General features: G+C 38.9%; 1 protein-coding gene across 4 annotated transcripts in view; it reads right to left on the reverse strand.

Annotated features, from left to right (window-relative positions):
• Positions 1-13,730, reverse strand: part of rgl2 (ral guanine nucleotide dissociation stimulator-like 2) — a 32,640-nt gene that overhangs the window by 5,587 nt on the left and 13,323 nt on the right. For 3 of the 4 annotated variants that reach the window (XM_044207776.1, XM_044207775.1, XM_044207777.1), the window contains 10 exons: positions 13,185-13,268; positions 12,906-13,072; positions 11,700-11,756; positions 9,555-9,751; positions 8,574-8,677; positions 7,798-8,013; positions 6,556-6,659; positions 4,733-4,817; positions 1,175-1,234; positions 14-100 (listed from right to left, as the gene is read on the reverse strand). In XM_044207776.1, the coding sequence (XP_044063711.1) occupies positions 14-100; positions 1,175-1,234; positions 4,733-4,817; positions 6,556-6,659; positions 7,798-8,013; positions 8,574-8,677; positions 9,555-9,751; positions 11,700-11,756; positions 12,906-13,072; positions 13,185-13,268 (1,161 nt within the window). The remainder of the gene's footprint in view (positions 1-13; positions 101-1,174; positions 1,235-4,732; positions 4,818-6,555; positions 6,660-7,797; positions 8,014-8,573; positions 8,678-9,554; positions 9,752-11,699; positions 11,757-12,905; positions 13,073-13,184; positions 13,269-13,730) is intronic. The other variant, XM_044207778.1, reaches the window with a different exon arrangement.

The raw sequence follows: 13,730 nt of genomic DNA on the forward strand, positions 1-13,730 counted from the left end.
GAGAGGAACTTACATCCAACCTGTCTTTGACCGCTGTGTCCAGCATGGTGAGGTCTGTGAGGAAGATACCAAGGTAGGGCACAGTGCCCTGGGCTATGGACTGTGTAAAGAAAAAGAAATAAAGTGTTTCATCTGTTCCCCAGAGGTTTCTATTCACATCGCAAAGAACCCACACAGCGAGGGATTTCAGAGCAGCCGCCTGCAGCCTATAGCTCAGCACATCACACACACACACACACACACGACAGCCCTCTGTTCCACTTCACCGCTGCATGCCGGTTGATCCCCCTTACAACCCTCTGAAACCACTGACACCCCCCCCCCTCCCTTAGCAAAAGTGACATCAGTATCAATGGTTAAATGTAGCATTTGGTAGGAAGACAGTATTTTCAAGTACTTTTAGTTTGAAATCCATTAAACCATAGAGCTTTTTATTAATTATAACTGAATGCTTTTCAAAAAACTTGATTCTTCTCACATCTTTGTGATGTACTAAACATATATTGCGTATTTATGACAGGGAACATACACTGTATATCCAATAAGATTCATAAGCCCTAAAGATACACCTGAAAGCAAGTTTGACCACAGATCATTTTTCTAGATATTATACCAATATCAAGATATTATACCACATTTTACCATACTAATGACACTTTTGCAGGGTCTTACGTCATCCCTAAATTTTCCAAGCTCTCCCATAAAGGCCTGTGGGGGTGTACAACCCTTCAGGCTAAATCGACTGGTATGCACACCAGACATGCGCTGTAAAGTTAGTGAAATTTGTTCTTTTTTATGTGCTTGAAGATCTGAGGATTTATCTGAGCGACAAACGTTGAGGTCATTTTAAGTTACTCCTCTGTGACTGAAACTATCTGAAATGTCTTTTTGACCCCAGCGAGGATAATTTACAAATGTTAAACTGTGCATGTGAACTCAGACTGAGCGTAGCTGAGTATTTCAAGAGACTTATTCACATAATTTCATCCATTTACACCTGAGTGCTGACTTGTACGACAACAGTCTTTGGTTTTCAGCAGGTTGATGAGGGAGTTCATTTTCCCTAACCTAAATGTTCAACCCAGTGACCTTCCATAAACAAGCCTGCCTCCCTAAAAGCTAAACCTCCATCGCTCCCTAATTTCATACAAGAATTTATTTCCACTCTACTCACCCTATTCAGGTTTCTGTTGTTGAGCCTGTTGTCAAGGTTGGCGAACTTTGACGTGCCCTCCTGCAAGACAAAAGCAAGGAAATTCATTGACCTTGGAAACAATTTTTTGTTCTGTTTATTTAGTAGCTGTTCTGGAGCTTTTGATCATATCACATGATCCTCATCATGTGATGTAATGAAATGTTTTCACATAGGGAGATTCTATTTGTGTCATTGTTTGTGGTTTTAGTTTAGTCATTTCCTGTTTTATTTTGGTAAGAATTCTTCCTCGTGTGTTTCTTGTAACTTCACTTCCTGTCTTTGTGTGTTTCCCTCCAGTTTTGATTGTTCACCGGCCTTAATTGGTTTCACCTGTGTATTGCTATCTCCCCTCCCTAGAGTATTTATTCTGTGTGTTTTCCTTCCCCTCAGTGTCAGCTTGTCTTTCTTCGTGTCAAGCTTTCCAGCACTTTCCCCAGAGTTTCTCAGTGTTTGGATTTACTTTGTTTTTGGGACTTTCTGCCTGTTCCTTGGATGTGTTAGCTTGATTTGGATTGCCTTCTGGTTTTGATCTATGCAACTCTTTCCTCTCTCCTTCTCCATCTGTATGCATTTTTATCATATTACTGCATGTTACTAACTCGACATCTCTCTCCCGTAGTTCTGTGCCTTCTTGTTACTCTCCTCTCTCCTCCTGTCACTTTCAGAAAGTATTTCTGCCTCTGGAGCTGCAGAGACTGGATCTGTGGTTGCGGGCCACTTGCTGCCCCCATGTTTCTGCTCGACAACTGCTACTACAGTTGTTGTTATTGGCTCTGTTACTAATGCTGACATTATTTTTCCTATAGCTGTTATTATTATTATTATTATTATTATTATTAACAGTACAATTACATTTCTACTATTTTAAAAATTCTAGGTGGTATTTGCATTGTTCTTTTATCTGATCTGGTTTCCACCAACACCAGCGGGGAAACATCTGGATCTTGACCTGCTAAATGCTCCACTATGTTCATCAGCCAGCTGCTAACTGTATCTGTCTGTCATTTGGTGCTGGCCACGAAGCCTACAAAGGGCTAACGGCTGCTCCTTGTGGCCAAACAGAGCTGGTGAGAAAGAGTAAAGTTGTGGGCCATAAAACCAAAACAATGAGCTGAAAGACGTGCTAACTGGTTTGGTTAATAATCTCGCTTTCAATGCAAGTTTTTATTTATTTAACATTTATTTTTACTTGTATATAAGAATATTTACTCATAAAAAATGACCATAAATGTACCATTTAAACTAGATGAAACTTAATCCTGTCATAACAAATGGCATGACATGAATTCATGACATGCCATTCATTTTAAGACATTGATAATGTTACTTTAGATGCAAAGTTGACACTGCTCAGTCTAGATCTGTCATGACAATTTGACATTAGCCAAGAAGATACACCCTGTTATAATCATGCTATGTAATAAAGTATTATTACACTAGTTGCCACATGCTTCAATGATAGTGTTGTGAATTATTCTTTTTCCCAAACTTTTAGTAAGCCTTTTATTAGTTTAAATCATTCATCTTACACTCCGTCTGCTAGTCCTAGTCATTTTTAGACAAGCAGAGAGATGAAGGGAAGCAAGTAACTGTGCCTAAAAAAATCAAAGGGCAACAGAAGGCGATGGTGTTTTTCTGGAATCAAAGCTCAGAGTGAAGCTTTCAAAATGAAAGCAAATGTTTGTATGAATTCCTTTGGGGGTATCATGGGTAAAATCGCAGCTAATGCAAAGGTATTGATGCCTGCACTGCACCATAACAGCAAATCAAAACACAGCCAATCTTGCCAACTTCCCCTGCTCTCTGACACAGTGCAAACTAAATATAATGTATGTCTTCAGATGGGTGTCTCACACTAAAGTGAAAGTGTTGACAGAATAAGGGCAGTTCTACTCAACCAGATTAGACTGGTTTCTGGTCTTTAAAGCAGTCATAAATCTCTACCACTGAATGTTGTTTTCAGCTGAGGATAAGGCTGGACTTTACTCTGTACAGATAGCAATTTAACAAATGTGGTCCAGTAGTGGGACTTGATAGACACATTAATAAATGTCTCATATTGCTGTTAAAATTATGGGATGCTTGCCCGCAGGATGTGAGATATCTATCAAAGTGCAGAAGAGTCACATGGTTTTTCAAAGCTGCAGTTACAGGCTTGACAAACATCGCTGTACACTTTCAGTGAGCATGCATGTTTTTAAGCCATTCGAGCTGCGTGGCTCTAGGGATAGCAATGTCGGTCGGTTGGTCGGTCAACCACTTTGGCCCAGACAGAAATATCTTGACAACTATTAGATGGATTCAGATTAAATTTTGTACAGACATTCATGGTTCTCAAAGGATGTATCCTAATGATTTTGGATCGCTTGACTTTTGCTCTAGTGCCACCATGAAGTTAACATTTGTGGTTTTGAGTTAAAAGTCTCAAAACCTTTTTGGATGAATTGTCATGAAATTTGGTACATACATGTTTCTCACAAAATGAATTGCAAAAACTTTGTTGATCCCTTAACTTCTAGCACCATCATCAGGTCAAAATTTCAATTTGCCAGTATTTTGGTTTATGACTAAATACCTGCAGAACTTATGACATTCCCATCGCCTTCAGCTGTACTTTGTGCTAATTAGCAAACATTAGCATGCTAACACACTAAACTAAGATGATTAACATGGTATATATTATACCTTCTGAACATCCGCAGTGTTAGCATTTAGCTCAACGCCTCACAGCCTCACAGAGCCGCTAGTGTGGCTGTAGACTGTTAGTCTTGTTTAACAACATCCTGCTTCATTCTCATGATGTTAGCACAATCAAGTATATTTAGTACATGAAACAGTTGTTTCTAAAATCAGGTCCAAAACTGTGATGATATTGAGCCAAGACCTGCATACAGTAAACAGTCAGTAAACAGTGTCTTTCTTTCTTTCTGAATGTTTATGCATCCACAGTGCACTATGATGTACACACAGGTGTAAACTCAAAGTGTTTGTAGTGATGGGGAGAAAGTTAGAGAAAAAATTCTTTGAAGATTTTTTTAGCAAGGCGGTAAAAAGATAAGCTGTAAAAGCATCCAACAGCAGCCAAGAGCAACACAGATGTGAGTAAAATGGGCCTGAAACAAGTCCAAGACATCAGAAAAGAGTTGTTGAAATCTGACTCCAGAGCAAAACTGCACTCCAACACCACAGCCCTGTGAGTGAGAGTTCAAACTGGCAGCTTTCCAGCACAAGAAACTGCTTCTCCAGCCTCTAAGCAACCAGCACATTTTTTCATTAACCAAAACACAAGTGGTCAAATGACAAGACGGCATTCTTGAACCTTTCACTTTAAACTAATAAGCAAAACTGGTTTAATGCTGTGTCATGACCCAGGTAGAAACCAGCCTCTGCGTGCCATGAAACCAAGATTACATTTCTCACTGAACCTGCTCTAGTTAAACTGTATAATATAAATGATGCCATCACATGCCATATCGAAAATGTACAATATATTACATTTTCAATATCATTCTGTATTTTGTCTTGACAGAAACTTACCTCCTTCAGCAGTTCTCTGCTTTGTGAGTAGTTGTCCTTTTCTGAGAATATTTCTGACAGTTCCTCGTATCTCCTAATTGCCTCCCTGTCAAGTGACCAAGACAGTGAGTTGGTTTACAGTAAATTACCATTTATATTTCAATATTAATAAGCTAATGAAATGTTTTGCACAAGCTGAATTTGAAGAGTCAAAAGCACGTACAGTTATTGGATACTAAGGTTTGAGAGACAATGACAATGAGTAAAGAATGTTTAATATCATTTACAGAATTAAACTGGTTCAGAGACGACGCTGTGACTGAAAATGGCTTGGGTTTATGTTGAGGGGAAACACTGCTGAAGTGGAATTTTCTAGTTTTAGTTCAAGGGAAGACTTTACTTCTGCTTCTTTATGAGGCGGCCTTTTTGAGATTTATTTACAAGGTTGCCTTGGTGCTTAATAAAGTGTCCCAAAGGTATACCAGTTTCCTGTAATACTGTTTGAAGCTATAAAGTCCTCCTGGTCCTAACCACACATCACATTTACAGTTAATATAATACTTTATGTAGGGTAGCTGTTTTAGAAATATATTTCTAGTTCCAAGCATCTGAAAATGACTATACCATACATTTGTCTTCATAGAAGGACGTAGGTCAACTAAGTATTTTCTATACTAAGTTACTTCTGAATCTCTTCAAGCACCACACTATATTAGGGCTGAAACTAGCAATTATTTTCTTAATCAATTAATCGTTTGGTCTATAAAACGTCAGAAAAGAGTGAAGAATACCCGTTAGAACTTTCTAACACCCAAGTTGATGCCTTCAAATAGCTTGTTTTGTCCAATCAACAGTCGAAAAACACACAAAAAAAGCTGATTTTCTATCACTAAAGTCAAAGAAAAACAGCAAATCCTCAAAATTAAGAAGTTGGAACTAGGGATTGTTTGGTATGTTTTTCTTTGATAAATGACTGAAATAATTCTTAAAATAGTTGCTGATTATTTTTCTGCTGATTGACTAATCGACTAATTGACTAATAGTTTCAGCTCTACACTATTTTAAGTAAATAAAAAACATATACATGTATTAAATTGCAGAATGTTTACACTGCAAACTTTTATTTTTTTGCAATTTTTCCTAGTAATTTGTAGTCAGCCAATTTCCACCTGTTTTTTACAGCAATATACCAAAACTTGAGGCTTAGCATTTAGCATTACAATATAGTATGATAGTGAAATCGCCTCTCCTTTTACCTAGTGTCCTCTATGGACCTTTCTCTCAGCAGACACTTTGACTTGTCATAGCAGGAAAAGCACTGGTGAAACTACCATTAACAATGTCTCCATGTTCCATTTAGGTGTGACACTGATACCATGAGAAAGATATTTTATTTTGAAAATGAGACCTCATCGTTACTTTTAGTTTCAAGCCATTATTATATTTGTTAGAGACCTGAGGTGCCACCACTGCAATTCCTTGGTCACCAGCAGAGGTCCATAAAAGTCCTCAATGACTTCATACTATTATACCTACTGTATTGCACATCCCAATGTACTGTACAAATTCATACTATTATTTTACACCTGAGTTATGATACTGATTTGTTGAACAGAACGGTTGCACATCAAAGTTTTTTCCTTTTTTGGCATTTTTCTAATTATTTACATAATTGTCTAATTACTTGTTTCTTCTGTTTGTATTTTCGTTTATTGTCGTGTTTTACTGCCAGCAAACTAGGAATTTCATTGTAAAGTACATATCGTTCATTGTGTATATGGAAATAAAGCCTTGATTTTTAAAATCTTAATTCCTTTTTAAAACTGAGTTGTTCAGCTGCAGACCTGTCAGTGTCCTGCCATGTCTTCCTCAGCCGATGGATGGGGTTACTCTGCAAGGCAGACACAATGGCATACAAGGAGGAGAAGTTCTTCCTGGCTCGGCACTCCTGTTGAAAGCACACACAGATGAATACACTCATTTGCATGTGCACACACACACACACACAGTCATTCACACACATGCGCTCACACTGCACCTGAGAACACCTGTGGGTGTGAGTCTGGCTGGTATTAAGTTACAGTACAGGCCTTAGGTGCTGAATAATGTATACTGCTAAAGAGGTTTGTCCCAAAAGAAACCTGGGATGAGCTTAGGACGGCACTTTGGCAGCAAACCAGAGATACCTCACTTTGCCAAAGAGGATGTTAGTGTGTGTGTGAGTATGCGTTTTGTGCGTATGTGATGAAAAATGCAGTTTCATACAGGAACACTGGAGAGAAGCTGTGTTTTATTCACAGATAAAGAGGTTTGCAAAGAAGTTAAACTTCTCACGTGACCATAACAACCAAGGACAGGATGTGTTTGTGTTTGAACAGATCCTGTTGTTGCTGTGAGCGCTTCAATATTTTAAAAGAAACTGTTGTGCATAATGTCCATAACACCATTACATAACTCAGTTTATCTACATTTCTTTTGTATAATCCTGACATTTTTAAGCAGATTCAAACCTTTACTGTTTGCCTTGAGGTTGTAAATCACATTTTCTGACTCAGCACATTACTGGTATGTACTGTTCATGCAGAGTACATTTTCTATTCCATTTCATAAAGATGTACTTGAAGTATAAGTCTACTGCCAGTATAAAAATATGCAGATTTTTAACAATCTCTTCAAAAGTGGTCGACCACCAAATGCACTCAAATGGAGAAAGCACTGTTTTGTTATTTGCTGCTGCTCTGTCCAGAAAAGAACCATAAATCAAGACCTCCTTAATGTGTTGTGCTCTTAGCTATTGACTAAAGTGAAATTACTAGCACAGTCACAGCAGAAGCCAAGCAGACTTAGAACTTGCGATGCTATGTGAATCATCAGAGCTGAGAATAGGATTATGGTTGGGGGATTAATAGGGTTTATTGTGGGAAAATGCACAGCTGAGGTTTTTGGAAGACTTGAAACTGCAACAGACATACTGTTAACAATTTCATTTCAAGATAAACACCATTTTCTTTTCTCTTCTAGCTTGTAAAAACGGCATCTAATCCTGCATTTTTAGAGCTGTGACCTTTCAATTTTTGCATACTGACCTCTGCCACGCTGATCCATTTCTCCAGCAGTCGGGCTCTCTGCTGGCTGCGCAGCTTTGTTGGCCAAAGGCAGGATGCTAAAACTGCATTGGCCAACTTGTTGAACTGACGTATGGTGGCCCGGACGGACCAACAAACGCCTTCCCTCCCTTTCTTATCCCTCTGAGACCACAATGAGCCAAGGCAGTGGTACGGGACCAGACGGACAAACAGCTCCTGGTAAGTGACAGAATATAGTTTTATAAATAGCCTGTTTTCTAAAAATCACTAATCAAAGCATGTGACCTGTACAGTGAGGTCTTCCTGCTTGAATTTTGTGCTGACAGTGTTAGTTTCTGTGGGTGGCAGCTTTCTGTTTGTGTTTGCAGCCACTGCGACTCATGTTGCTGTACCACTTTACTTCTGTGTATTCTAAACAAGCTGCTGTCGTTGGTTTGACCAGCAAATAAGTGAATACAGATGGATCCTGTGTTTTATTAGTGAGTGAAATAGAGCAGAAAAATAGAAATGTATCCATATGAAAATGTCAAAGCTCATCACGACACAAAACAGGATGGAGCAAAAGGTCAGGTTTAGATGGTGCAAAACAGACTGTACCTGAACTAATCTACAGAGTCAATACTGCCTTCAAAGCAGAGGTACAGACTGTAGCATGCAAACATATTCTGTAAATGTCAGAATAACCTTGGATTGATTTAAGAACTATAATCTATTAAATTTCTGTATCATTGGTCAATGTTTTGCTTCAACATGTTCAGTCTTTAAAGAGAACTCACTGCCTCTATCTTGGTGAGTTGCTCAGCGATGAGCGCTGCAGGGAATCCCAGGATGCTGGTGGGTTCAAACTTGGAGGCGTCAGGAGGAGGGCTGGTGATCTGATCTGCAAAGGGTGAAGCTGTTCAATAAAACTGTGGATTCAGAATATAAGAAACACTGTTGTTTGTAGGCCCTTTATATCTTTTCTATCCTTTTATTGCAGGAATCAGCTTCCCTCAGAGCTGTTACTCTGATCCTTTGCTGTGTCCAGTGTAATAATGAAGTTGTTTCGTTCCAGAGAATGGTGGCTTTCTCAAGGTAACAGCTTATTATCTATCTCAGGAAATCCTAAGGAAACTGGATAAATATCTCATTTTAATGAGAAAATGTCTGTTATCTCGAGATCATTAGATATTTCCCTCATGACTTGAGATTAGAGAATGAGAGAAAACAAGATTAAGAGTCAATGCTAGCGGAACTGAAGCTGTACTAAGACACAGCAGTGCATTGAGCTAAATGCTAATGCTAACATGACACCAGGCTGACGATGGTAATGCTAATATGCTGATGTTTGGCAGGTATAATATTTCACCATGTTCGCCATCATAGTTTAGTGTGTTAGCATGCTATTTGCTAATTATCTATCTAACTCTTCCATCCATAGAGCCACGCGCTTAAAATCATTGCAAACATGGTCGCCTTTGGCTTTCATAGCAGAGTAGCTGTAGGGTCCAGAATATTTCAGTAAAATTGTCCAATTTTCAAAGATTTTAGACACATTTATGCTTCTGAGTTCAGAAAACTGGTCTGAAAAATATACTTCTAAAGCAGTTTGGTTCCATGTCTTTAATCAAGGAAGCCACAACCAGCCCATGTTGTAATTTTTGTCTTTTGTAACCCCAGTTTGGGATTTACACTGAGAATACAAGTGTAATCCTGCATGAAAACCTCATCTAGCGAGGCCTTAACTGTGTTAGTTAAATCCCAGTTAAAATACAGACCTTTATGTGCGTCAGGGAGCAGGGCTTTCTCGCTGAGCTCCTCTGCTATCCTGAGGAGGCGAGCATGAAGGTCGGCTGCAGATGAGGAGTCCTTGGGGAGGAGGGTAACCAGGCGCAGCAGGCGAGAGGGATCTCCCAAACTCTTAAAGTCTTCAGGATACTCAGAGAGCCATGTGCTGAAGACTGTACACACTGCTCTGCAGAAATAAGAAGAGACAGGTTGAAGGAAGAAATGATTCTACCTTTCCTCCATGACGTTCACACTGATTCAGCATTTCCAGGGCTTTAGGGGATGTTACTCCAAACTTTATGGGTCACAACATCAGAAACCTGATAATCTTTAGTTTTTTAGCCTTGACATCCAGATAGTTCAGAGTTCTGAATAGTACTGTACAGGTACCAACTTTTGCCTTGTAAGTTAAAAGAATAATTTTCAAATCAGTCATCAGATTTTGCTGGAAGACAATGAAGGGAGGTGTGATAGTGGGACCTGCATCTGTTTCTGGTTTAAACCCTGAGCTGGTGCAGGTTGCCTGAAGCAGATAAACAAGCCGTTGCAGATTGGAATTGATTGAATGTATTGATATTTTCCAACACAGCTAAAAAGTTGCCAAGAAATCACGTTCATAAGGGGTTTAGACAAGAAAAGCAGCTTAGAGATGAGTCTATAATTGAGTGGAAGCAAAGGATCAAGGTTGTATTCTTTTAAAAGAGGTTGAATGTTAGCCTGTTTGCAACACGTAAAAAAAAGCTATTCATCACAGCAAGTAAGCCTGGGTCAACAGCACCAAGGACCTCTTTCAAGAAAAATGGAGTGCAGGATTCAAATGATAAATGACATCTGCATATGAGAAATAATAATATCTTTTAAGTACTAATTTAACAATCATGATGTTGGTGGAACCATTTCATTAATTAGCTACCTTTCCCAACAATACAGCTACTTGTCTGTACGACAAAACTGAGGGCTTAAATACCCACACCTGCTTTACATAAAATAAGCATGATATCTTTAAAGAATCAGAATCAGCTTTATTGGTTAAGTATGTTTGGACACCCAATGAATTTGACTCTGGTTTCCAGTGGTTATAATTAGACTTACTTAGATAGGTAATGTAATGAGTTAGTTTATTTTCATTGCACAATTTTAAATATATACTGTGATATATATTTGTAGATGTACTGGTAGGCAATCATCAGGAGGCACACCATACGTACATCCATACATTTTTGGAGGTGCTGGATAACAATAAGTTGTGCAAACAAAACCTGAGGAAGACCATTCATCAGTCCATGTAGAATTTAAGAAGAACTGGGAAAAAAAATAGTAGTGTGCGGTTACTTTTTCGTTTTAAAGATGCATTGGTAGAACATGGTTATTGCACAGGGATTGTTTACTGTTATCCCATATTTGATTTGTGCTCATAAGTGTGATGACTTGCAGAAAGAAGCTGTTAATACCTGGTTGTTTTGGCTAAAGGTGCTGCTCTCCACAGAGGAATAGCTTGTACAGAGAATTATCACCTGACTCTATAGTAGGCCTACCACTGCTCTACGGAGCATTTTAGCATCTTTCAGCCTGTTGTTTTGATTTTTAGCAACTTTACTCTTTTGATTCAGTCTCACCGCTCTCATCAACCTCGTTTCTAGCAGCAGGCAGCAAAAAAGCTCTGATAAACCCATTGTTCACTACCTGCCCAGCACCAAATGGCAGATTGACAAAATTAGCAGCTAACGTTAGATAGTGAACATAGTGGAGCATTTAGCAGCTAAAGGGCCAGATATCTCCCGCAGGAGTTGGTGAAGACCAAAAACAGAGCTAAAAGAAGAGTGAATATTGAACTTACATTCATGTTACTTACATTATGTTCTGATGTGTCTGTGTCTGATTGTTGTGTAAATAAGCAACTGTTTGCTAACATGTTAGCTATAACCATTGTCAATATGTCAATGTTGTGTTTACAACTTGTTAAAAGTACTGCCCAGTCTACAGTCTAGGTTAAAAATCTAAACAGTAGTTAAGGTTAGTACAGTTTTTTCTTTATCTCGCCAAACTGTTTTTAGAAGACATACACACACAAACACACACCGCATGTCACACTAAAGATTCCACAAAGATGTTGGGTAGCGTTTTCAAAAACTCACTTGTTGAACGCTTGTCTCATCTGGCTCTTCTCGCTGTCCCCAGGTGGGTTCTCCAATCTGTTAATAAAAAAGTGATTAACGTAACAGAAAAAAACAGAAACATCAGTGTCATTCAGCTTCAAATATGTGTATCTGCTGTGTCATAAATAATACTTAATACTAATCTAGAAACTGCTGCTTAACTTGGGCTAGATTCATCTTGAAGACAAATTGCAAAGCTGAACTAGCACCTGTTTGTCTTGTGAAAATGGAAAGTATGTGTAGAGTAAATTGATCAACCAGTTTTGCCGATTCTAACTTTAGTATTTAGTTTGCTAGCAGTGTGGCTCTAAAGATGGCAATGTCTGTTGGTCGGTACACCATTTTGCTCTAGGCTGAAATATCTCAACAACTATCAGATGGATTGCTTTGAAATTTTGCACAGACATTCATGGTTCCCAGACAATGAATCCTACTGACTTTGGTGATCTTCTGACTTTACCATGAGGTTGAAATTTGTGGTTTTGAGTGAAATATCTCAACAGCTATTGGATGGATTGTCATGAAATTTGGTTCATTCATGTTCCCCTCAGGATGAATTGTAATGAATTTGGTCCCCTGTGACTTCACATCTAGTGCCTTCATCAGGTCAAACTATTACTTCAACCAATACTTTGATTTATGACCAAATACCTGAAAAACTACTAATTTTCCCAAACTTCTCAGCTGTACTTTGTGTTTAGTGCTTTAGTCCTAATTTGTTAGCATGTTAAGACATTAAATTAAGATGGTGAATATGGTAAACATTATACCTGCTAAACTTCAGCATGTTAACATTGTCATTGAGATCATGTTAGCATGTTGACGTTAGCTCAAATCACTGTTGTGCTTAAGCACAGCCTCACAGAGCTGCTGGCATGGGTGTAGACTCTGTTTCGTTATATCAGATGTGTTCCTCCAGTTTAGCACGAGCAAAAATTCACTTTTTGTCTTCCTCCACCCAAACTCCCACTGGACGGTATCAGTCTGAGATTTCACTGCTTCACATAGCACAAACCCAGACAGACAGGATACTGACAGCTGCTGTGGTTTCTGTGCATCATTGCACCTGGAACTGCTATCATACCAGCTGTTTGTCTTTTTAAACCCATCCCTGAAAACCAGATTTGCATTCCAGACAAAAACTACAAACTTAATTGTACTGGTCTGAGATAAAAACTCTCCTACCTATCAGTGAGGATGTCCAGCACTCTCTTTGTGGAAGTGAAGGATCGATAGGTGGAAAGGAAGATTGTGATGAAGGAGGAGTCTCCCATAGAAAAGGAGTGGAGGAGGTGGAGCACCAGCTTCTCTTCTGTCCCTGCTTTCACACACTGGGAGCGAGAAACTGCTGACTGGAGGAAGACAGGAAGGAAAAGCGGCCGAGAGAGAACAAGAAAGGAAGTTAATGTTTCTGCAAGGGGACATTTTCAATCACTTGACTCCAGTCAGTCACACATGACTTACCATTGGACTATTGGGGGCACCATGCTGCTGTCTGACCACCACTGTGTAGATCACTCCATCCTCCTCTTCCTCCACCACAGTGGACTATAGAGCAGAGAACCAGGTTAAGACAGCATTCATGTGTTGCAAAGAATGCATGAAAATCAGTATGAACTTCTGATTCTTTAAAAGATACTTGATGTTGGAAGGAATAAACTGATGTAGCCAAGAAATTTGTCAGAAAACTGATGTTGGTTTCAGTTTTTTACTGCTGATACTGATTCCAAGTATTAAATTTAACCTTATCCTTTTACTGAACTAATAAGAGTTACACCATTGGACAGTCTGATTAAAATAATGGCTGAGATATAATCTATTCTACAAGAGACACCCAAAATCCATGTATGTAAAAAAAGACATAAAATCAAGCTGCATTGAACTAATTTCTCATCCACTACATGGAGCTCTAACAATCCAGTTTTAGCCTCGGGGAAAGTCCCTGACACAGTTTTATACTGGTACTGACTCACAAGCACATTATCCTGTGCATGTTACAATGTGCAACAC

This window comes from Siniperca chuatsi, linkage group LG9, assembly GCF_020085105.1.
Source record: "Siniperca chuatsi isolate FFG_IHB_CAS linkage group LG9, ASM2008510v1, whole genome shotgun sequence".
NCBI classification, from domain to species: Eukaryota; Metazoa; Chordata; class Actinopteri; order Centrarchiformes; family Sinipercidae; genus Siniperca; species Siniperca chuatsi.